Source organism: Neocloeon triangulifer, unplaced genomic scaffold (assembly GCF_031216515.1).
Source record: "Neocloeon triangulifer isolate White Clay Creek 2 clone unplaced genomic scaffold, ASM3121651v1 ptg000001l, whole genome shotgun sequence".
In the NCBI taxonomy this organism is placed as follows: Eukaryota; Metazoa; Arthropoda; class Insecta; order Ephemeroptera; family Baetidae; genus Neocloeon; species Neocloeon triangulifer.
Genome location: NW_026775544.1, coordinates 2,742,293 through 2,765,926, shown reverse-complemented (window position 1 = coordinate 2,765,926; position 23,634 = coordinate 2,742,293). Strand labels below are relative to the sequence as shown.

Here is a 23,634-nt window from a genome sequence, read left to right as displayed (position 1 = left end):
GTGCAACAATGACACCCTCATCCCCAGCAACGCAGGGATGAATAATACCCACAAATTTCCCACTTGATCATGACAGCTCTCGGGTACACTAATTTCTGGCTTGGAATTTTCAGCACTTCTTTATTTTTATCCCAGCAGCACTAAGTTTTGCGCCAGTATGTCTTTTTTTTCTCTCTCTCCTTTTTCTAAAATCAGTATCAAATTTTACTTCATGTGACAAGTTTATTTTGGGAAACACATCCTTTTTGCTTCTCTCTCTCCGTACTCTTTATTTTTTACGCTCCATCATCTTTTTTCCAGAGCTCTACTCGCAGATTGATTTTGAATCCTCTTACATGCGGCAGCAAAAAAATTATGACAAGCCGTCCGAGGAGGCTGCTTTTTAATCAATCATAAATAAGGGGCGGCTGATGAAGTTGCTGAATTTTGTTCTGGTCGCCGAGCACACAAATCCCTGAGGACCCGGTAATCTTTCATCCCCGCACGTCCAACAAAGAGGCTCGATTTCTGCAACATTGTGACATATTTTTTTCAGTTACTTTTATTGCGAGTTTGATGTAAAATACATGAATAATGATTTACATCAGCGTGAGAAAAATGTTAAGGGATGTTAGCCAGGGAATGATAGTGCGTTACTTAAATTTTAATAAAACATAATCGTGGCATTTTCATTCTACATTTGGTGAGTTCTCCAGCATGAAATTCCCGATAAACAATGAGCTAGAAAAATTGATGTTATTTTGATAGATTTTCATGGTCAAAGATTCACAAATATGGATGTAACTATTTTCCTCTAAAGTATCTTTTAGTTATATTTTCCTCCATAGCAAGTAAAGAGCAATCAATAAAAATATAAAAGTACTAATAAATGCGCTATCAGTTATTGGGATGTCTGATAAAATTTAATTTCAACAATCCCAATTAATTGTCCACTGATAAAATAATAAAACAAAAATGACGCGTTTAACAAGCGATTCCAATACCTTCCCACGTGTGTAAGGAAGAGGAGCGATAACGAAAGCAAGGTAATTACCAAAAATCAAAGGCTTGATGAAAAATTTCTCTGCGGTCATCCGGCGAGTTTGTGTTTTTGGGCGTTGAAATCAAGTGACAGAGATAAAAATGAACTGCTCCCAGATCAGATTATTCAGAGCCTCTGCACCGAAATACGTTCGGAATAAAATAATGTGTGTTCGTCGCCGCCGCAGCGAAGAGAAGAAGAAGATATGCGGTGCGCTTGGGAGAATTATTTATTCAGTGGACATCGTGGTGCTCACATAATGGTAGAAAGATATCTCTTCTCTCTCCTGCGCGATGCGGGCACCAGGCAAATAAACACGCGGCACACCAGAATTAATGACATCTCAAACCACGCCTCCCTTTTATCCAATCCTTCCATTCAAACGGTGAGGCTGCTGCGACTGATTGTGAGAGAGATTCATTGTTTCTAATTTTTTTTTTACAATTTATGAAGATATTTTTATAAATTTCTCTAGAAGTTTAATTTTCAGCATAATTAGCTACAAAATTATATTGTTTATAACTTGGACAATTCTCAAATCAGACATTTTTCAGCCTCCAACATTCAAAAGAATTTGAAAATTGTTGAAAAGTATATAGAATTGGCAAAATTAAAAAAAATATATATGTATATTAATTCTATCTTGAGCAAACAATATTACATTCTACCATGAAAATGATCACTACAATCACTTCACGGGCAGAAAGGTTGGGACGAAAAACAGACGATACTTGACAAAATTGATTGGTGCACGAAAACTAGGAGAGCTACTGTGTTACCAAAAAGAAATAATAACTTGTGAGACTTGAAAGAGGTGCAACTCAAAGGGTCGGAGTTCTTAAAAAATATTTGGGATCTAGTGAAACTCAACATCAAAGTTATCAAAATAATATTTTGTTCAAAGCAAATGACATACCATATTAATTAAATTAATTATAACCTCCTAAAAAACCCTCCAAGATATATGTATTGTTATTTTTAACAATTTGTTAGGCTTAGATGCAAAGCTTTAAAAAATCCTATATTAAATTATAAAAAGAGGAAAGTTTAAATCTAGATGAAATTTTGTTTAATCTAAAAAAAATGTGTACAATGATTCTTAATCTAGTTAACAAGCACCAATTTTGATATATGAATTCCGTGTGAATAGCCTATTAAAATTGCATTTGAAAAATATTTTCATTTTTCCTCTTAATTTTTTTTACATTATACGATTTGAGAATATAATTTCTTGTAAGTAGGGCACTTGTATATTCTTATTGAACACCCATAGCAATCGCATTTTGTTTTCTTGTCTGCATCGGTTTCAATTGATATACAAGTCGACTGTAATCAGCGGTCATTAGCGATAACCCGCGAGTCTGCGGCGGTGGCAAAGCCGCAGCACGACACACAAGAGGTGACGGTGGACCAAAGTTCAAAAGACGCGGCCTGCTGCCATATTAGATTGGCGAGAACAGCTTGCACAAATGTTCGCCCATTAAAACATCGTATAAAACAAATTGGCTTAATTACGCGACTATAAAATTTATTTGAAGCCGTGGCCTTTGCCTACAATGTGTCCACTTGGCTTATTTTTTTCCCGCATCACAGCCGCCGCCTCAAACATTCGCATTTTTTTAAACTGCCAGAGAGGAAGTTTTTATCTCTGACAGGGCTAATTAATTTAATTTGATTACTCCATGTTTTTAAAAGCAAACAGAAATGTAGCAGCTAAAATAATTTTCACTTCATTCATTTGCCCAACCTTTTTATAAATTAATTTTTTAATTTCAGCTTAATTTATGAAAAGCGTTTAATAATAATAATATAAAACAGATATAAAAGGATCAGATTTTGATATTCGTTCATTTGTAGTGTAGAATTTAAAAATTAACAAGCTTACAAAGACTAAACGAAAATGAAATTTGGTTTGTATATTTTTTTTGTCAATTCAAAATTTTATTTTTACCTAAATTTCTTGGCGCTTTTACTCGCTTTTTGAAAGTCTTGACGGAAGTGAACCTAAGTGGCCTTTTAACATTCGGGGCTGGTCATCAGACTAATTGAGATAATGGGGACGTACTGTGTGTGATCTTTCAAATGTGGGAATGTGTCTGATGCTCTGATGTGTCTAACTCGCAGACAGATGCGACCTTTGACCCCTCGTCACAAGCGTGCTGCGCTCCACACAAGATAAAGCCTTTGATATCTCTGGAAAAAATGATATCACTCGCAGCTATAAAAGCGCGGCTATAAAATAAAATCCTGCTTCGTTAAATTTTCTAAAAAGGACTTGCATTGTCTTTTTCGAATTACGAACTGAGATTTCGGCGCCCGTAAAAAAATCCCCACGTTTTGTTGCGCCTCTTCAAAAGAAATTAGAGAAGTTGGACCTTCGCTTTTCACAACAGTTTTATTATTTTTATTTTCTCCATCAAGGTAGCAACTTTGTTTCGAAACTCTTCATTTTATTTTAAGAAAAAAACTCGTCTCTTGCTCGTGCTGACAACAGCAATTAAGTGTGTATTTTTATAGCGAGATGTATTAATAAATTTCTTGGCTACAACCGGAAAACTAGTTCGATCTGTTTGGAAACAAGGTATAGAAAAAATCAATTTACCATTTGGTCAGTCAGAGCAAAACACATTATCGCGAAAAATCCATCGCTGTCTGAGGGCGAATGGCAGCTCTATTAAAACAAACTGCCCAGCATTTTATTGCGGAGTTAAGCAAAAGAGTCGAAGGGCCATTTAATGAATTCAAATATCGAACCGTGTGTGGCCCCAGCATCATATACATATGTATGTATTTCCCTGACGGAATAATCCAAACTCAAACGTTCGGCCAGCAGATCTGAAGGAAGGAAGGCTGGATCACCAGAATTGGTTAGAAAATTAAATAAAATGACGTTACTGAAATTCAAAGAAAAAATTTAGAAATTTCTTCAGACGAGTTAAATTTAAACCCGTTTTGGTTTAAATTGTTGGCTAAAAAAAATGAAGTACCCTCTTTTATTTTTTATTTTCCTCAGGTCAGAAATACAATTTTTAATGTTTCTGTATAGATGAACTCTGAATTTTGGAGTAAAATTAACCAATAGAAAAAAATTAAGACAATACGAGTAAAACAAAAATGAGTGTAAATTATTGACATTTTATTCAAAAGAAAATATTTGATCTAGTTCAAAAATTAGGAGTTTTCACATTTAATAGGTTACAATTTTCACCGTCATCTTAATTAAATTATTTATTACCTCTAAAGTGCTCTAAAGCAGAAAAATATTGAGCATCGGCTGCAAATAACCCAAATTTAGTTTATCATGAAGTCGATCAATTCCAAATAAAAAACCGAGAAAGCTTTGAATTAAAAAAAAATCTAATTTGAATTGATGGATTTCTTTTGGGCTAAAGGCTGTCAACCCTTGATATGGCAACCACTCTTAATATTCTCCGAATTTATTTTTATATAAGGTGATAACTATTCTGCTCTCTTGTTTTTAATGAAAACGAACGCCGGTAGCTGAGAGAAGAAAAAGAAGCGAGAGAAAAAACAGTGGGAAATTAAGCGAGCGAGATGAGAAAGAAAGACACACAGGTGAAAAATAATCCTTTCTTGTAGGCTGTCGGCAGACGTATTTGAGTGTGTGCTGTATTTATTAATGGCCTGCGTGGATGCTGCGAGAGTTTCCTAATTTATTGCGGTCATAAGAACAAGACACCTGCACACTCAATATCTTTTCAGCAGCTCCCGCTCTTTTCTCGCGTCTGCATATAAAATTTAGGCCAGCCGAGCATAAAAAACACACAAAGTAAGTTTTTAATTCTTTGGCGGGGAGAAGCCGAAAGAGAGACGAAATCAAGGACCGGGGCTGTCATCAATATTATTGCTGCTGCTGCTGCTGGAAAAGACAAAAGCTGAACATTGTCTGGTCGAGCTATAGCGGCTCCCGAGATAGATAACGATTTCGTCTCTTTTAATGTTGTCCTTCCCAGCGACTTCTCATAAATTTCGGTTTTACAACGCAAACGTCGTCAGTAGTTGGATATCTATTTACCTCGCAGTTTTACGTCTCTATTTTATATAATATAAGGGTTTGATCTCTCCATTTGTTTTAGCTTTTTGTTGACATTTGACACCAAAACCAGAGAGAGAGGAAATAAATGTTTGACAGCAAAGAGGGTTCGCAGAGGGTTTCCGTATCTTGACCGTAAAAAGGTTGAGAGAACATATTTGAAAAAGAATTTACTGTCTGCGATCTTTTGCGCAGCATCAAAATTTTACAAGGACGAGTAAAATAGTAAAGAGTAAAATAAAAAAATAAATAATGTTTGGAATAGATCTAGCTGAGTAATGAATTAACCAAAGTATTTATTTTAAAATTTCTTTAATCTGAATATTTCAGCGTTCTTTTATATAATTCAGCATATTACATAGATTCTTTTATCAGAATACATTTTCATAAATTATAATTATTTTATTTTGATGAAATATTGTCTGATTATAGAAGAGAAAGTCAAATTGAAAATGACTGTGTTGCTTGATGTAATATTTAATTATTAGTTAAAATAATTATTTGAGTTACCTCTGTTCTGTCACTCTCACAATTTATCTTCATTTTTCCAGTTTATAAAATATATATTTCAATATTTTTTTTTCTAAATTTTAAAGAAGAAAAAATTCTATTTTACAAATTCTGTGAATATAGCAGAATAGAGGAGGAACTCCTCCTTGTTTCGAAACGAGTGTGGATGCATCTGAAATAAATGGAAGATGCTTGTAGTTGCGGCTGAAAGAGAATCCCAAAGGAATATTGATGTCCAAGAGCAAAAAAGGAGCATCTTTTCTTTTTCTCTGTAATCTGTGCGAGCCACACATGATACGTATGCAACACAATCTGTGCGAGTGCTGACAATGACCATAGCCGACACAGCACGCGGTTCAAGAGCGGGCCCTTTGAGGGAGGCTGCGAGACACGGGTCTGCTCCTCAGGGGGCCTCGGGATCGTCTGCCTGCTGCGGTTAGCCTGGCGCCTTTCGAATCGGACTCTTGGCGTCGCCAAAAAAGCGTTCTTAACAAAAACCTCTTCACTCAAGAAAAAAAAAGGAAAAAGCGCTGGGATTTTCCTCTTTTGCACTTTCCCACACCGGATCAGGTAAAAATTTTCAATTCGCTTCGGAATTTATTTAAAATTTCGAGAACTTTCCGCCGAGTATAAAAAACATCGTTTATGATAACAAAAAGAATTTTCTGGACGAATTTTCTAGTTCACTGGCCCTCGGAACGAAGGGCGTAATCATTTTCTTTAATAATTTCCTGCCGGCGTACGTGCCGACGAAACGCCAATTAGCACAAGGGTAATTTTTCATTCATGGCTCGACTTGATAACACAGGCGTGTTTGCGTGCAGAAACAAATTTGCTGTTGAGACGGTCAGTCGCATAATGATCTAACAAACGAGGAACACGTCGCCAAATTAATGAATGCACTCATCACTCATTTTTAGAGAGAAAATGGCGCATTGCTTGACTGCTGGAATTTTGCGGAAACTTATTGCATGGAAAGTTATGTGGAGGTAATTTGGTGAACAGGAAACAGACGTCGTATAAAAAGTGCATTTTTACCTTATTTACATACTGAAATGCAGCAAAACGTTAATTATGCTTTGTACAGCAACTATTTTTCTTTTGTTTAAATAATTTTTCAATAAATTTATTGAATTAAAATTACCTAACTATAAGCAATTTAAGTTTAAATTTGTTTTTTTCCAGCTCTGCAAGAAAAAAATATAATTTATTTATTTATTTTGCTGTCAATGTGTCAATTGACTTACTTGCATTAGATTATTCTAATTTTCTAAAAGAACAAACAAAATTAAAAGTTAAATTGTAATCTAAGTGAGAAAGTTTTCCGACTATGGAATAAGCTAATTTAAGTTTGAAAGGCTATTGAATTGTTCATATAAAGCCGGGAGCTAGTCTTGAATTACACTTCGCACCTCTGCAAGCTGAAAGATCGAAACGCCCCTCGAGCAACGTTATATTATTATTGTTCGCCGGTGTGTGCAAATTTACGCACCCGGAGACAATAAAATAAGATTCAAGTGATATGACACACATGTGTACATACAGAGTTGTTATGCTTGCTTAAGTTATCATTGCAGAGTGAGCGTAGATCGGCGCTTTGATTAGAGTTCAGTGGGCAATGACAGGGAAACTTTAAGGCCTGCAACTCGCGGCTTTTGTTCGCCAGATAAACCATTTCAAGTTTGTGCGCCCAAAGTTGGGAAAACTGTGGCAAGAAGTGACGGTGCGACTTTTTTTACCACAACAAATTATTTCAGTAAACACAATTGAAAACTTGAGCCCTTATATAAACGATTTTACATAAAGAAAAACATAATTAATATATTATGTAATTAATTGAATGAAACTTTTGATTTTAATAAGAAAGGAAAAAAATGCATATTCATTTAAAAAATTCTATAAATTTTTCTTAAGCTCCAAAAAATTTTTATTAAACAAAACAAAAATCCACATTTTTATGCTGACCACCTATTTTTTCTAAATTAGTTTTTAAATTATTCATTTGCTGATAATAGTAATTAAAGCTGGCAATATTTTGGAAAATCTCGTACAAAAAGCGCGATGATTTCAACTTCACGGTTCACGAGCGTAATTAAATAGATAATTGGTGTCGGACAAAGGAGCCTATTCCCCGCTGCCATTGAACTGATTTTGAATCAGCTATACTAAAAATAGTAATTATTACAAACTTCAGGTTCATCGCGAGTCTTCCTTCTATTTTTGGAGAAAATCTTTTCTCGCTGCTGTGAGTGTGAATGTGCGTGGGATATTTTCATTTCCAACGATGATTGCATAATTGCAGGTATGTATATATATTCACGAGGTGTTCCCAAAGCGTAATTAAATGTGAGCGCCTCATAATTTTTTACGAGCACACGTCCGCCACTGCTATTTTAAGCTATGCGATTATTATTTTGGATACAAACCAAAATTTACATGAACAAAAAGCGCAACCTGGTAGAACTCGCACCTCTAATTTTCACACCTTCCGACTTAAATAATCGACCTTGCTGCTGAAGGAAGATTCATATCATAAAAATTGTATGGAAAATTGAAGAGGATTTCCTCTCTTTATTTCTTCCCTAGCTGTAAAAGTGAACTCTTTTAGACTAATCTGAAATAGAATTTTAAAAAGATTATTTGATCAATTACCAAATAAATTTTGCAATTTATTTTTTATTTTTAGCAAAGTCGATTACTTTTGCTAGCAGACAATCCATAAGTATTCCAACAGCACTAAATAATTTAAAATCTGAAAATAATTCCCATTTCCGACTCAAATTCTATGCACTTGGCCTTATAGAGTTGCTGTTTTCTGTGATACTCTGATAAGGTAACTTAGGCGGTATGAATGTTTCTATGGTGAATTAGTTTCTGGCGGCAACACTAGCATTATAATTTTCATTAATCTTAATTTGTCATTATTTCAGCGCAAAATTTTAGTTTCAGCTTCATTAAGGTTGATTTTTTATTGTCTTAACTTTTTACAACAGTCACAAGATTTTAATAAAAGCCTCACACATGACTCTGTTTTTCTTTGTTCTAAATTTTTTATTATAAAATTAGCATGCAAAAGAGGCCAGACTTTTTAACATGACAGAAACATAAATATAAGCACAAAACTTTTTTTTTAATTTTGCATAAAATTTACGCTTTATTGTTTCAGACCGCGCACTTTTTCTCTTATCTGCCGAAATTTGCATTCAAAACCAAGGGCCGTTGAGAAATTAACTGAAAGGGCGACGAGCAGACCCAATAAGATGTATTATGCACAGAAAACAAGATAAGATCCCGGCGAGTTATGCATAAATTACGGCAATCATAACAGAACTCGAGAGTCATGCTCCGGCGGCGCTCGGCCCAAAAGGCTCCAACAGTGACATGCGTGAGTGAAAATTGTGCCTTGTGGGAGATCCTCTGTCCGTACCTAATTATTATATTTGATGATGAGCAGCACATTAAAGGGTTATTTATCAAGCAGCGGCGTGTGTTGATATTATTGATGGTGCCGAGAGAGTGAGTGAGGTTCTCCGAACAAACTCTTTGCATATAATCGAACATGATGACAAGACAAGCGCGCACGACCCTGGCATTCCAATAAACCCAATTTTCAATCACTCTGACAAACAACCAAACAAAATTATGTTAAATAAATAATCAATTTTACTGAACAAATAACTAGGTTGGCTGTGAAGAAAAAAATATATATTATTTAAGAATGGACTTTTTTAAGTCATAGACCTGCGTAAGTTGGATTAAGTAGAAAAAATAATTGTATTTGACTTGCTTCATTGGTTTTTATGAGAGTTTGAAATGCTCTGTTTTATTGAGATTTAAATTTTAAATTTAATTGGCAATCTAATAAACGTTTAGAAAATTAAGTGAAATTGACCACTGATTATAATATATAAATATAATAACCCATAATAACCATAACAACATGTATGTATAATTATGTAGCTATCCTCAACCCTCAGTTTTATTTTATACTTTCAGCATCAGTTTTTATAATTATTTATTTTCGGGCCTGTTTCATAATTTTAATTTTTGAAAAGAGTAAATATAAAAAAAATGTCGATTTGTTTCCTAATTTTCAATTATTTTGTTTTTTATTTCGACAAACAATTAAGAAAATACTCCCTTAATATTATACGCTTCAAAATCAATTCTTTTCAAAGGAATTTAGAAATAAAAAATTTAGGAATCATCAAATATTTCTTGGCTGTTTTAAGCTAATTTCATCAATTCACTTTTATTTGAGAAGTCGTCTTTTGATATAAAATCATCAACTTCAGCCGATAGTGTATTTTTTCCTAGCTCTTCCATTAAGTTAAGATAGAAGTTTTAAACTATCCTAAAAACCCTAAAATTTTCCTGGCATACGCAGGTATAGGGACCATAAAACAGAATCAACTTCTTTTGGTCCTATGCTGTGATTTATCTAAGGGACCGTTTTGTCGTCACCTCTTATCGCCAGTGATTCGAGCAGGGACATTAGGAAAGTGTTTTAGGTCCTTTATATAAAGCAGGAGCGCACATTTAAACATTGAGATATTACGTTTCAAAGCAGCAACAACACTTTCGCTCGCCCACTCTCTTGAATGTCCCTTTCGTGGGAAAACTAACTCGCGCGCCGTGCAACATGATAGAGACACAAACTCTCCATAACGCACGCATAAAATAAATAAAAATCGTTATGTGATGGTTTGAAAGCGAGCCATATTATATGTTATTGTCGAGTATGCTTTCGCTGATGCATTTTTATTTCTGATTGTGAGTGAAATATTGTGGTGCATTCTCGCAAGCCCATAATGGCAAATGGAGCAAATTGTTGATTGAAATCAGTTAAAATGAAATTTTTAATTTATTTATTTATTAAACCCATCCGGGTACAACTTTTGAAACATTCATACATATACAATGTATGAAGATTAAAATAATAATTACTTTTTTATTTCACTTTTTTTACTTTATTTATATCTTCCACGTTGTTGAAAAATTTGGGTCCTTTTAATAATTTTTTGGTTCAATAAAAGATATTCATTAGTTTTGTGCTCAAAATTTAGATGATAAAATAAATTGGCTTGTTTTCCATTCCAGTTGTTTTCTACTTAATTTTACTATAATTACAAAAATAAGATGGTCTTCAACCTAATTTTATGCGCAATAAATATTTACAACTATTTTCCATAACCAAAATTAAAACTGAATCAATGTCCAAACCAATTTTCCTTTTCACATATAATATATGTTTTAATTTACAATAAAAATAATTGAATTTTAATTATTCAAATAAAATATATCTTGCAACAGTTAAAAAATTATTTTCAGTTCATGTAATAGTTTAAAGAATAAATAAATAATTTTCTAAATGATTTTATTGTTTAAAATAAAATTATTAAAAAAAACTTTTGAAAAATAATCGACTTAAAAATTTTAATATATTTATTGAATTATAGGAAAGTTCTTTTATTTTTGGGATGTCCCTCGGCAACGTTGACATCATCAATGCCGAAACCCGCGTTCACCTGTGAGCTTGACGCGATCGTCCCTCTCAGCAGTCAATGTTTATTACCCAACCACTTTCAGAAGCTGCGTGTAAATCACCTCGCTTCTCAATCACGCGGCTCGCCCAGCGTCCTGCTCGCATTTGCTTCGTATTTCTTTTTTCTCAAGAGAGAGATTTTCTCAGCCGCACCCAGGCCATATGGGTCCACCACTCAGTACAATAATCGTACAACAAGTCACACATATTCGGTTTTATACCCTCGCGCGACATTAATTTTACGGCGCTCCTCTTCAATCCGTGCGCTGCTCCGAACATAACTTTTTATTTTATTATATGCGATACCCCAAAAAGGACGAAATAAACGGAACACCTCCAGAAGTCTCGCTGTCCGCACCTCGAATTTTTATTTCGTTTAACTGCAATTTATTGCTTCTTGTTTCCAAAATAGAGAATTATTTTTTTGTTTCAAAAAGAAGTAAATGTCTTAACTAAAAAATCATATTTCAAATATTTAAGTTTAATATCATATCATAGTCATTATTAGAAAAATGCAAATATAATAATATACAGATTCATTTGCCTAATTTTAGTTTATTTTTTAATTTACATTAGTTCTTAACTAGACTAATCGCCTTTACGTGGAATTTAGTTTTGTGACGCGAGATATTCGAGACTACTAATAAATTATTTCCCGTGTTGAGTGGTTTCTTTCGGTTCTAAATTCCAAAATAAGTTTGATTTTAAGATTTATATGTTGTTTTTCTCCATCAAAAGGTTAATTAATATTCAAAGAAATCGTCACAAATAATTAAAATAAAAAAAAAACATGAACCGACGAAAAAATCTTTAAATTATAAAACTCAATTTTTCAATTTCAAAAATTAAGCTGTTCAAACTGTTGGCAACTTAATTTATAGTTTTTAAACACTTTAATGATTACAGTTGACTTAAGTTTGATTAAATAGTTTTAATTGTTAATCCTAAATGTTAAACAAGTTTATTTAAGAACGTTTTAATTAAAAATTAATATTTCATCTAGAACTTCATGAAAACAGTCGAACTTCTCATTGCCAGGTATATCTTTGCAGATTAACTATGGAATGAGAATCAATTGCATTTGTAAAATTAGAGAAGATTTTTCAATTCATTTTTGTTAATGCGAATAATAATCTTGATTCTTCACTTCCATGATCATCTCCTCAAATGTAAATTTTTCTAACAAATAAGATTCTTATTCTAATATTAACCTGATCCAGGTATGGACATACAAATATCAAATATCAAAAATATAAAATTATTCTTTATTAATGAACCATGAGAGGCTCAATTATATAGATGAATCAAAAATAAAATAAACTTCAACTGATGTAAATTAAAACCAGTTTATTTCATTCCGTCTGTTGACACCTGCATTGTCAGCTTTTACATTCTGACTTGTCGGGTGCTGCGTATAAAGCAGATGTCACTTGCACTTGAGTAAAATTTCATTAAATCGAAACGCAAATAATATCAGATTGCATCGACAGAACGGCGTCATCTGATCGCCGTATTACTTTTCAAAAATCATTCCCCTCGACTTCTTCCCCAATTAAATTAAAAACCTGCACTTGGTATTTGCTTTTCCTGCCGGACGAATAAATGCTAATTCGGCGGCCAATTAAAGAATAAAAAGACCGCATGTGTGACAAATTCTGCAGTAATGAGAGGGTTGCTTTTCTAGCCTGCACCCTTTGGCTTCATTACTTGGCTATTCAGAGGACGACCGCGAGGAGAATGAATTAATCAAAGTGTCACCGTGGAGAGTGGCGTGATGCTGAATTTATTGCCGCGCTTATCGCCAGAAACCATCGCATTGCCTGTTAACCATCTTCCTTTTCCACTCAACCCTTTACACGTCCTAATCGGATAATTGGCAATAACAATATTTTACCGAGAGCGACACTTTTATCAGTTTTTACTGCTTTCGTAGTTGCGTACATTATGAGGGTATACTTTTGCTATACTTTTTTGTTTGAATTTCAATTATTATGATGCAGATCAAACAGACGTGTATAATAAAAAAGACCAGAAGGAGAATGCCATAAATTGTTTCTACAACAAATGAAAATTTGCACGCTCAATAAAAAACGGAATTTTTTAATTGTCGCAAGTTTTTGCTGTAATAAATTCTAATTACGCCTCTATATTATGAAGATATTTTTTTCTTTTAAATTCCGAATAGTGCAAACTCACTGCATATAATTTAATAAAATAAAAAGAAGCGCAAAGCAAATGTGACTGATATGTAATAAATAAAATTGAATAATTCATTCAGCTCAACAGACTATTAAAAAAAGAACGATATATATATTTTTTTTTTTCATAATTCAGACGTTTGTATTGTTTGTTTTTTATTTTTTACTTTATTTTATTTTTAATTTCTACATTTGCTCATGAAAAAGGAACAAGGACCATGACCGAAACTGGTATAACCATATTATTTTTTTTTATCAATATTTCAAAAAGGATAGCCCCATTTTTCTCCCAAACTGTTTTATTAGAAAAAATTAATAATAATTTTGAGAAAAACTTGCATGAAATCTCTTTGCAATTAGCTTCAAAAACTAATAAGTTTTTAAATGCAAAAAGAAAAAATATCACAAAATTAACCAATCAAAGTTTGCTACATGGGAAAACTTTTTTTTAGCAGAATGAGCCATATCTATATTGATTTACGACATCACACAATGATTGCCATTTTTTATCATTTTTGACAGCTGCCACTGCTCACTTTTTGACAGAATTACACACTCATATCGTTTTTCCATTTCATGATATAGAGTTATTTTTTATGAGCAAACTTTTTGTGCCTTTTGTGTTTGGCCGAACAACGGAAAACGCACATAACATATAAAAATTATTCACTTTTCTGACGAATAAATTTCCTCACTGCCTCACAACACAAAACCATATTTATTTTTCCTACAAAATATATACGTCAGAGATTTTTTTCTTTTTTTACTGCCCCACTTTTGAAATAATAAAACAGTCGCATAGACGAAAGCTTGGTATGAAAAAAATGTTTTATGCAATGCGCATTGCAAGCGGAGCAGCAGTTTTTTATTACTCCGACAAGAGTTAGTCGAAACGAGAGAGAGCGGCGGTCCATTGTGCAATAACAACTCCATCATCACAAATAACATTGCTCGCGGAGGTTACCCCGTGTGCGTATCTCGTTACACCCTTGTTGGTCTCTGTGAGCACAAACGAGGGGGCGAAAAGTGGCGAAGGGCGCCGCAGAGCATATTGAAAAAAAATATATATGCAAGCATTTCATATATTCAGAGCCGACTTTATGACGAAATTGGAAATTTATTTTTACTATACAAATCAATATTGATATTAAATGGAGAAACCATTAATTATGAAAGAAACTTTTAATATCTAGGCAAAAAATTATTTTTAAAACTACGATCATTGTTGTGGATAAATTTAATTTTTTTTACAATATAAGGATAGAAATGAAATAAGGTGATGAAAGTAATAAGTGAAAAATGTTTTCATTATAATGAAACTAAAATGTTTTGGGCAGAAAAAAGGTAATTGAGATATTTTGAATTAATGTATGTACAAAAGTATTTTTATTAGAATTATTCACAGCTAATGAGCTATTGCAGCCAAAACAAATTGACAGAATTAAATTATAAGTTTTTTTTCGATTATTCAAGAGACGCCTAAAAAGCCCACTGAGAAAAGCCAACTAGAAATTTGAGCATTTTTAAATTGAAACTTACTAATTAATACACGATTTAAATTTATTACTTTTTTTCAATATAGACGCTCGCTTATTTTTAATAATTTACAAGGTATTTTCATTAAGTAGAAAATTTGTATACTTGTAAGTGCTCCTAAGCTTTTAAGTATTTTTACCTACTTACAAAAAAAATATTCCAAAAATCCACAGAAAAAAAATTTACTGATTTTATAAAGACTTGCGCGGAAACATCAATAAAAATTTGAACTATATTTTAAAATATTATTGCACTGATGATATCCATTGAGGAAAACCAATATTTTTTGTGCTGTGAATGCTTCGCTTTATCGTAGAGCTACTTCAGTTAGTTTGCACGCGATGGCAGCACCATCCAATAATCCGTCGAGAATAAAAGCAATCACATGCTTATTGTTGTTGTTATTATTTGCCTTCTCCCCAGTTCCAGAAACACAGCACTCTGTGTTTAGAAGTTCTTTAACTATTTTCTTGAAGAAATCTACGTTTTGAAGAAGTTTCGAAAATGCCGAAGGTCGTGTCAAGAAGTATTGTTTGTTCCGACGCCAAAGACCAGGAGGAGTACGGCGTGGACAAACCTTTGCGGACTTACTTTTGCCTCTGCGGACAAATGACCCTCATATTAGGTATAATACGAAAGTTTTAACTCAAAAAATTTGTTTCTTATTGTCAAATTCACCGCAGATTGCCAAGTGGAAAAGTTGCCTTTGCGGAAAAGAGACGGCGCGCGAGTGGTGGACGGAAGCAAACACGCACACAAAATCACTTGCGACCCCGGCGAGACGGTCCACATCAAGAGAGAAGAGGGAATCGAAAGGCAGATTAGATTCAAATGCAAAAAGTGAGATTTGCTGCTTCATAAGCCAGGCAGAATTAAAATTTAATATTTTTATCAGGTGCAGCCTCCCTTTGTACTACAAACATGACCCGAAGAGCGCAGTGCATTTCATTGTCCGAGGCGCTCTGAAGAGTTCCGGCGAAAATCCAATCAAGGACTTCTACTCGCAGGCAGAGACTGCCCTGCAGGCAAAGACGCCTAAGAAGGTCATGGTCACCAAACATACCAAAAACATGGGCAAGTTTTCGTCAGTCACCGTGTCCACCATCGACGAAGAGGAGGACGAAATAGAAGCGGTAATTTAAATTATTTTTTATCATGAATTCTTATCAAAAGTTTAATCAAATCTCAATTTGAATAATATCTGGCTAAAATTTATTGTAAGAGATACTTTTGGCAAGGTTTTTAAACTTAAAATGAAGTTACCATTATAATTATTGCAATTTGTCAAATTCTTATTGACAATTATTACTCGCTCAAAAATTTTTTTTTTTTTTTTATTCTGTTCAGTTCTTACTATGAATTTATTTTAAATCATGGGAATTATAATCCTCAATTCCCAATTTATATGAAAAAAAAGAACTGATTTTGCCAATCTACTTTTTTCAGAGAGAAGTTGCAGATTCTTATGCTAATAACGCAAGGATCATTGAAAAGCAGCTGGAGAGGAAGAAAGGAACTAAAAGAGAGGTCGAAACATCTGATCAACCGGAAGTTGTTATCAATTTGAAAAAACCCCGAGGAACACTTATTGATCAATGAATCATTCCGAATTACGAAATTTAATTTTAAATAAAACCATTTCTATGCTTAAATTCAAAGAATTGATTTTTTTTCAATATCATTGATAAATTGCCCGTCTGCGGTGAAGTGGAAAGTTTCGACAAAGGAAACCTGGTCAAAGTTATGGTTGATAGCCAGCCGTGCTGTGGTATCACACTTCCCTCCCCCTCCACGTTTCGTTTCAGTTTTCCTGTAGTTCCAACGATATCGTTGGGCCAATATTTGCACATAGGCTCTAGAGCAGATCAATAATGGCCGAACGTTAAAACAAGTTTCATGTTTCATCATATCACTTGTTAAATACAAAAGGATGGCTTCAAAAGGGAAAAAATCAATAAAATCAGCTAAATTATCATTTAAAAATTTCCGTTGCTTTGTAAGCAAGTGTGTTGCTGTCAAATGCCATTGACATGCCAAAGGCCATTTTTTCTGGTCCATTAAGCCCAAATGGAAAGTCAAGACAGGCGCCAGCGACGATCCCGTCTGCAGTAGGGGTGGAAGGGCTTTCTTTGTCCCTTAATTTCTTTCAAGCGAATGCGTCGGCGCTAATTCGCTCGCCCGTTCGCCGCCTCGCACGCGTACTACAACAAAAGTCGAGTTGACTCGTGTGTCCGTCCGTCACTCGGTTCGCAACCGTGGTCAGCGCCGCACTATCTTGTTCTATTTTGGCCCGAGACATGGCCCTCGAACGGGTGGTTGAGAAGAAAGGGCTCGGAGAACTGGGTTCGTGGAGCATCTGGAGCGACCAGGCTCTTTCGGCCTTCCGGAATTGGGGCTTCAAGGATAAGGATGTGGACGACGCTGCGGTCAAGCAGAGCAGATCAAAGGTTCTGTTTATAATTTTTGTTTCATATTAGACGACTCTGATTTAGAGTTGTCTGTGAGTAAGAGACAGAGGTGCTGTTTTTATTTATAGACCCAAACTAATAGGGTATGAGAAGCGAAAAACAAAATCAAGGAAAAAAATGGGAGTGTTTAAGAATTAGATTATCAATTACACTTAGCAATTAAATTTAGCTTTTGAGCGGTCACTTTATTCTTATCATATTAATTGCATGTCAAAATAAAAATAAATAGCGCTGATGTTTAAACAAATTCAAAAATTTAAAATTTGACATTCAAAAATAATTTTAAAAATCAAACAGGTTCGAGTGAATTTTTAAGAATTTTGAAATATTAAAAGTAATCAACGAAAAGGCAAATTCTTGTTTTTTTTTTTATGAAAGCTTTTCCATTTTTACTTTGAAGACTAATTTTTCAAAAAAGAAAAGTGGTATTAGAAATCTACTTCACCTGTTGCTCAGCGTTGTGCAAATATTTTGTTAGTTGGACTTTGTTGGATATCCCATTTATTTTAAGTAATGCCCGGCAACAAACAGCGCTTTTTTCCTCGGTCATTCGAGCAGCTTGCGAAACAATCAGAGTGTATAGAACTCTCTTACTGAAAGTGGCATCTCTAATTCAATGTGCCACATGCTGCGCGAGTCGGCACCAGGGTAGTGCGAATTATGCAACCAGCGAGGCGCGAATGCCCGGTTGCCTATGACGCGTCGATAAAGCTACAGGCAGCACGTCACGCGCGTGCAAATTGCACCTAACCACACCTCGGGGATTTGCAAATTTAATTAACGAAGAGGTTTTCAGTGTAAAAAGCACAAACTCGTTACCCTGCTCGTGAGGGGTGCAATTAGCTCTAATTTTGGCAATTTTGCAAATATATTCAGATCCCCAGAGGAACCAATTTGTTTGCGAAACCGTCACCGTAATTTAAATATTTTTCTAGTAGTTGTTAGTAAAGCAAATCAGAAACTGCTTCGTCACGGAGAAATCAGAAATCATGTTGGGCGACGGCACTTCAAAGTGGCGCCGGCCTGATTGCGCCCGCATGCTTCAGATATGTACGTTAAATTGTGCAAATCAGACATGTATATTCAGGTTGCTGCAATTTTAATGAAAATAAAAACAAGAAGGATTATATCCACGATAATTATAAATAATTTTTTCCTTTTCCTGATAAGTTTTATAATGCTAAAAATTAGAATAAAATTTACATAAGGAAAATATTTTTTTCCAGTTTTGGCGCAAGGGTGCTGCCCAAGACTTCAACTCCATTAGAGATCAGTGTCAACGAGAAGGAATTCTCTATGAAGACCCTGATTTCCCTTGCACAACTGAGTCTCTATTCTACAGCAAGGCGCCTCCAATTCCTTTCAAGTGGCTCCGACCATCAGTAAGAATAATATCCCTTTTGACTTTTGGGCTATTTATATAGCATTGGTTATCCCAAAAGGGGCTACTGAATAGAATAAACCAATATCTTAATTGCAACATTTTATTAATTAATTTTACTTATTTTAGCTGAATTAAATTTAAATTTTATAGGAAAAAAATTATTATTTATTCTCAAGAAAACTAAAATATATTCGTTTGTAGCAAATTGTAAAGGACCCTAGGTTGTTTGTAGAAGGTTATTCGAGATTCGACATCAAACAGGGAGAGCTAAGTAAGAACAACTTATTTTCTGAGAAAATAATAGTCATTTCCCGATGAAAAAGCTGACTGCTGGTTGTTGGCGGCGCTCGCCAATTTGACGCTGCACAACTCCCTTTTCAGCCAAGTCGTGCCAGAAGATCAATGTTTCGAGAAGGGCTACGCGGGAGTATTTCATTTCAAGTAAAATAATTTTAAAGAAATGTTTGTTTCCTCGTTAAAATGTTAATTATTTTAGATTTTGGCAGTACGGAAAATGGGTTGAAGTAATAATTGACGACCGACTGCCCACCTTTGATGGAAAATTAGTTTTCCTCCGATCAAGCCAGCAAAATGAGTTTTGGAGTGCTCTTTTGGAAAAAGCTTACGCTAAGTACTGGGCAATAGTGGAGCTATTTGAATTATTATTGTTTTTTTTCCGAAAGATTGCACGGATCTTATGAGGCTTTGAAGGGTGGTTCAACCTGCGAGGCGATGGAGGATTTCACAGGAGGAGTGACCGAGTGGCACGAACTGGACAACGTGGACATGAACTTTTTCAAAATGCTCCAGTCTTCTTTCGACCGCCAGTCCTTGTTAGGAGCCTCAATTGAAGTGGATAATTTAATCAAATAAAAAAACGGTTTATTAATTTTAATTATTTATCAATCAGCCTGGTGATGAATTTGAAGAACCAACACCCGAGGGGTTGGTCAAAGGACACGCTTACAGCATCACAAAGGTGCAGTACGTGGACATTAAGACGCCCAGGGTGTCTGGGAAAATTCCCCTCATCAGACTCAGAAACCCGTGGGGCAATGCAGTGGAATGGAACGGCGCTTGGTCAGATAAGTGCGGGATTTTTTTTAAATATAGTTTTAAATATTAAAATTGAGAGTAAAATTATAGATCTCCAGAGTGGCAGTTCATTCCGCCAGAAGAGCAAAAGAGAATTGGCTTGACTTTTGATGCCGACGGCGAATTCTGGATGTCTTTTCGCGATTTCGTGAAATACTTCACTCGGCTGGAGATTTGTAATCTCAGTCCTCACTCCATCCAGAACACGGAGGGCAAGAAAAAGTGGGAAATGAGCGTTTTTGAAGGCGAGTGGGTCAGAGGAGTCACGGCCGGTGGCTGCAGAAATTACCCAAGTGATGAAATTAAAAGGAAATAAATATTTAACTTGATTTTAACGTGAATGGGTTACAGAAACGTTTTGCTTCAACCCGCAGTACAGGGTGACTTTGGACCAGTCCTCCGAGAGTGCCGAGTGCACCGTGATTGTAGCCCTGATGCAGAAAAATCGCAGGGTCCAACGGAAAATGGGCGCCCAATGTCTGAACATCGGCTTTGTTCTTTATCAAGTAATTAAAAATAAAAATATGAAATCTTGATCAAAATTGATTAAATTTTACAATTTTCTTTTAATATACAGTTGGACGAAGCGAGTAGCTTGATTAAGCCTCTTCCAGACAAATTTTTCCTTGACAATGTCTCGACTCGCAGGTGCAGAGCATTTGTGAACCAACGTGAGGTCACAGAGAGGTTCAGTCTAGTCCCAGGGACCTACTGCATCGTCCCTTCCACCTTCGACCCCCACGAGGAAGGAGAATTTTTGCTTCGAATCTTTTCCGAGAGCACAAACAAACTCGAGTATATAATAGAAATAATATTTAATAGAATAAAATTAAATTAAACGTTTTCTCCGCAGGGAAAATGACAGATGCATAGGATTTTTAGAGATGACGACTAACAAGGCAAAATTTCTAAAATTTAACGCATCATCCTATTTTCAAATTATTATTTCAATTCAAAGATTTCAACATCGCCGATGAACTCTGTGCTAGATGATAAAGTTAAGGCCTTCTTCAAGGAGGTTGCAGGAGAGGACATGGAAGTCGACTGGATGGAATTGAAAAACGTCCTGGATCTAGCAATTAACAAAGGTTTAGCATAACAATTATCTAAATTTATTTTTAAAAATAAACTTCTGAATAATAAATAAATTTAATAATTAAATTTGATCCATTTTTTGTTGAAATTCCAATTAAATTTTGGGAATAGATTTACAACGGTGCTCTATTGGCCCTGCTAGTCTCATTCAACGGGGAGGATTTTCAAAGGAAATTTGCCGCAGCATGGTGGCAATGATGGATTCCGACAGGTCTGGCAAACTTGGTTATGAGGAATTCAAAACGCTGTGGTTGGACATTGGTAACTGGAGAGTAAGTTACGAAATAAATTTTAATTGGAAAAATAAATTTACTTCTATGCTTGGCAGAGAGTATTCAAGGATTACGACAAGAACAACTCAGGGATGCTAAGCAACTTTGAGTTACGCGAAGCACTTGCCTCCGCCGGTTATCAGCTGAATTACAGAATTCTGAACGTTCTCATGCATAGATACGGAACCAAAGAAGGCCAGATTACGTTTGACGATTTCATTGCTTGTGCTGTCAGACTGCGGTGCATGATTGGTATATGAATTCTTTTAGCAGGATAAACTATTCATTATTTTAAAATTTCCAGACATGTTTAAAGAGCGTGATCCTAGAGGCACTAACAAGGCTGTTTTCACATTCGATGAATGGATGGAAAAAGTCATATTTTCCTAAGTATTTTTACCAAATGCATAACTTTAAAATGCCATATTTCGCACAGTTTCTTCTGGCAAATTAAATTAAAATGTCTGAATATTTTCAGTGTATTTCTGTGATTACTAGTCTTGCCGAGAAATAATCAAAGTTTCTTGCTGGCCATGAAAAAAGACACTTTCAAATTATACAAATATGCTTTAAATTTAACACATTTTGTCCAAGCGACTATACCATGGACTATAATATAAATCTTCCTGTGTAATCTAATTGTTTCTATTGAAACGATAATAAATATAAATTTCTTAAAATTCTAACTCAGCCAAAAAAAGTTTTTTTCTTACCTTTTTGAATTCTTGAAGGTTTTGTTTATTGCAGCTGTTTTTCCATCAAAGACCTCAGCGGCAATTTGACCTCTGCAATGGCAGCACGCAGCAGTTCTCGACACTCGGCATTCAGGTCGCTCCTGATGACCTTGATAGTCTGCAGCAGCAGTTTAGCAAAATCTGGGCTGCTTTTCAGGTCAGTGTCCGCGTTCTTGAACATTTGGCACAAAAGCTGGACAACCACCGGGTCTTTGGGCACCGTCGACCCCAGTAGGCACTGCAGAAGGTCCAGGTCGGTTTTCTTGGCGGTCCAGTCCGAATTGAGCAAACAGGTTAGGAGGGTGTGCTTGACATCTTCGTTTTCGCAGAGGTTGGTCAGTTTAATGGCCAGGTTTTCGCCACCCACGTATTCTTGTACGAGTGGCACCAGCAGGTGGGCAGACATCAACATTGGGAAAGTTATTATCAACAAGCAGGTTTTCCCTATAATGGTGGTGTCGAAGTTGTTCCGTTTTGACAGAGGCAAGAGGATCTTCTCACAGAGAGGGCGGATCAGTTTGACCTGCTCCTTTGCTGAGTCGAGCAAAAGTGGAATGTACAAGTCAGAATTGCAGCAGGAGGCAAGCAACATTGCTAAATGGGCCTCTGACTGGACACACAGGCGGGACAAAAATTCCGGTGTAAAAACTCCACTCTGAGAATTCCGACACTCTTCCAAAAATTCAGGCACACTAATTTTCTCATCGCTCTCCATCATTGATTGGGAGTTCAGCAGACCATCAATTTCCTTTTCCACTCCATTATCAGACTGCTGGTCTTCTTCTTCATTGGCAAAAAATATTGGCAGGTCCTTTATGTTCGTCCACGCCTCAGAGGGAGTCTCAGAGAAGAAAACATTACAGTTTTGATTTTTCTTTGGTTCATCAGTTTTCTTGACTACGATGGAGTGACTCGATGCAGCTCTTTTCGAGAAACTGTGCCACAAGAACTGGCCCATTTTGTTCCTGTCAACATTCCTTGAGCTGTCCATGTTGGCAAGGATGGGGTTAAGTTTTGGGTTTTGAGTGAAAAAGTCTGTCATGCATTCCAGAGATTCGAAGGGGCTGCCGCGATTTTCGATGCCGGAATCTTTCAGTTTTTCTGCTATGCTGATGGTGTCTTTCAGAGAGAAGTTCTGACTAGTTGACGCTTGTTCTGCAGAGCTCAGGTCCTTCACTGTTTCAGAGGCACTCAACAGGCTGCACTCCTTCATGTAACAATCATAGTTATCATCTTCGTCAGCCATTCTTCCCCTAAAAAAGAAAAATAATTTCAAAAATAAAATCTATAATTTTTAAATCTTTTCAGTAATAAATTTAAAGAAAAATCTTGAAAAACTCTTTCAAACTATGCGCTGCCTAATTTTGCTACAAAAACTCGTTCATAATTCTTCCCGGTTTTAATATAAATGTCGATGATTGTAAACAGCAACTTTTGTTGTTATTTTTCAGAGATCAATGAAAGCGCTGGCTATATTCTACATTGCACAATCGAGTGCAGCTTATTGATATTTAGTCAATACATATACCCAAATTATAAATTTATGTGGAAAAACGATTAACCGTCTGACAAACACGTGCGAAACTGCGAACTGTTTTACTTTTTGTTTACAATTCCACGCTCACACGTGTTTTAGACAAGAGCGCCGCCTATGATGAGCGCGTGTTGGTATAGAGAAGCTTAGTTGATAATGTGATAATAAATTTTTTTATAATTTCAAAT

The 23,634-nt window shown here is 35.3% G+C and overlaps 3 protein-coding genes and 2 long non-coding RNA genes across 6 annotated transcripts; 3 read left to right on the top strand and 2 right to left on the bottom strand.

The window, feature by feature from the left end:
- Positions 1 to 252: 252 nt before the first annotated feature.
- LOC132204629 (uncharacterized) lies at positions 253 to 1,299 on the bottom strand. The gene is made up of 2 exons (XR_009442543.1): positions 1,034 to 1,299; positions 253 to 507 (listed from the first exon to the last, which is right to left on the bottom strand). It is a non-coding gene; the product is annotated as an uncharacterized LOC132204629 (long non-coding RNA).
- A 5,151-nt stretch (positions 1,300 to 6,450) lies between these two features.
- LOC132198510 (uncharacterized) lies at positions 6,451 to 9,324 on the top strand. Of its 2 annotated transcripts, XR_009441991.1 has the most exons (4): positions 6,451 to 6,574; positions 7,780 to 7,887; positions 8,752 to 8,970; positions 9,040 to 9,324. It is a non-coding gene; the product is annotated as an uncharacterized LOC132198510 (long non-coding RNA). The 2 variants fall into 2 exon arrangements; XR_009441992.1 differs by having other exon boundaries at positions 8,752 to 9,324.
- A 5,914-nt stretch (positions 9,325 to 15,238) lies between these two features.
- On the top strand, positions 15,239 to 16,516 carry LOC132194688 (STING ER exit protein). The gene is made up of 4 exons (XM_059616130.1): positions 15,239 to 15,489; positions 15,548 to 15,704; positions 15,760 to 15,997; positions 16,311 to 16,516. The coding sequence occupies exons 1-4, from the start codon at positions 15,369 to 15,371 to the stop codon at positions 16,461 to 16,463; spliced, it is 669 nt and encodes a 222-aa protein (XP_059472113.1). The 5' UTR covers positions 15,239 to 15,368; the 3' UTR covers positions 16,464 to 16,516.
- A 567-nt stretch (positions 16,517 to 17,083) lies between these two features.
- LOC132204342 (calpain-A-like) lies at positions 17,084 to 21,868 on the top strand. The gene is made up of 15 exons (XM_059632846.1): positions 17,084 to 17,311; positions 18,559 to 18,714; positions 18,918 to 18,987; positions 19,040 to 19,157; positions 19,213 to 19,347; positions 19,400 to 19,568; positions 19,627 to 19,805; positions 19,863 to 20,104; positions 20,163 to 20,317; positions 20,389 to 20,606; positions 20,665 to 20,710; positions 20,770 to 20,899; positions 21,018 to 21,178; positions 21,235 to 21,430; positions 21,483 to 21,868. The coding sequence occupies exons 1-15, from the start codon at positions 17,162 to 17,164 to the stop codon at positions 21,566 to 21,568; spliced, it is 2,211 nt and encodes a 736-aa protein (XP_059488829.1). The 5' UTR covers positions 17,084 to 17,161; the 3' UTR covers positions 21,569 to 21,868.
- LOC132204554 (uncharacterized) lies at positions 20,612 to 23,517 on the bottom strand. Its single transcript, XM_059633174.1, has 3 exons — positions 23,475 to 23,517; positions 21,892 to 23,165; positions 20,612 to 20,883 (listed from the first exon to the last, which is right to left on the bottom strand). Exon 2 carries the CDS (start codon positions 23,156 to 23,158, stop codon positions 21,917 to 21,919), a length of 1,242 nt encoding a protein of 413 aa, XP_059489157.1. The 5' UTR covers positions 23,159 to 23,165; positions 23,475 to 23,517; the 3' UTR covers positions 20,612 to 20,883; positions 21,892 to 21,916.
- Between the last annotated feature and the right edge of the window lie 117 nt (positions 23,518 to 23,634).

Bases quoted from the DNA above. Each gene is read 5' to 3' on its own strand.
- LOC132194688 (XM_059616130.1), top strand. From the start codon at position 15,369: ATGCCGAAGGTCGTGTCAAGAAGTATTGTTTGTTCCGACGCCAAAGAC. The intron at 15,705-15,759 runs GTGAGATTTGCT...TATTTTTATCAG, and splicing joins ATTAGATTCAAATGCAAAAA to GTGCAGCCTCCCTTTGTACT. The intron at 15,998-16,310 runs GTAATTTAAATT...TACTTTTTTCAG, and splicing joins AGGAGGACGAAATAGAAGCG to AGAGAAGTTGCAGATTCTTA.
- LOC132204342 (XM_059632846.1), top strand. From the start codon at position 17,162: ATGGCCCTCGAACGGGTGGTTGAGAAGAAAGGGCTCGGAGAACTGGGT. The intron at 20,105-20,162 runs GTGATGAAATTA...AATGGGTTACAG, and splicing joins TGGCTGCAGAAATTACCCAA to AAACGTTTTGCTTCAACCCG. The intron at 21,179-21,234 runs GTAAGTTACGAA...TATGCTTGGCAG, and splicing joins TGGACATTGGTAACTGGAGA to AGAGTATTCAAGGATTACGA.
- LOC132204554 (XM_059633174.1), bottom strand. From the start codon at position 23,158: ATGGCTGACGAAGATGATAACTATGATTGTTACATGAAGGAGTGCAGC.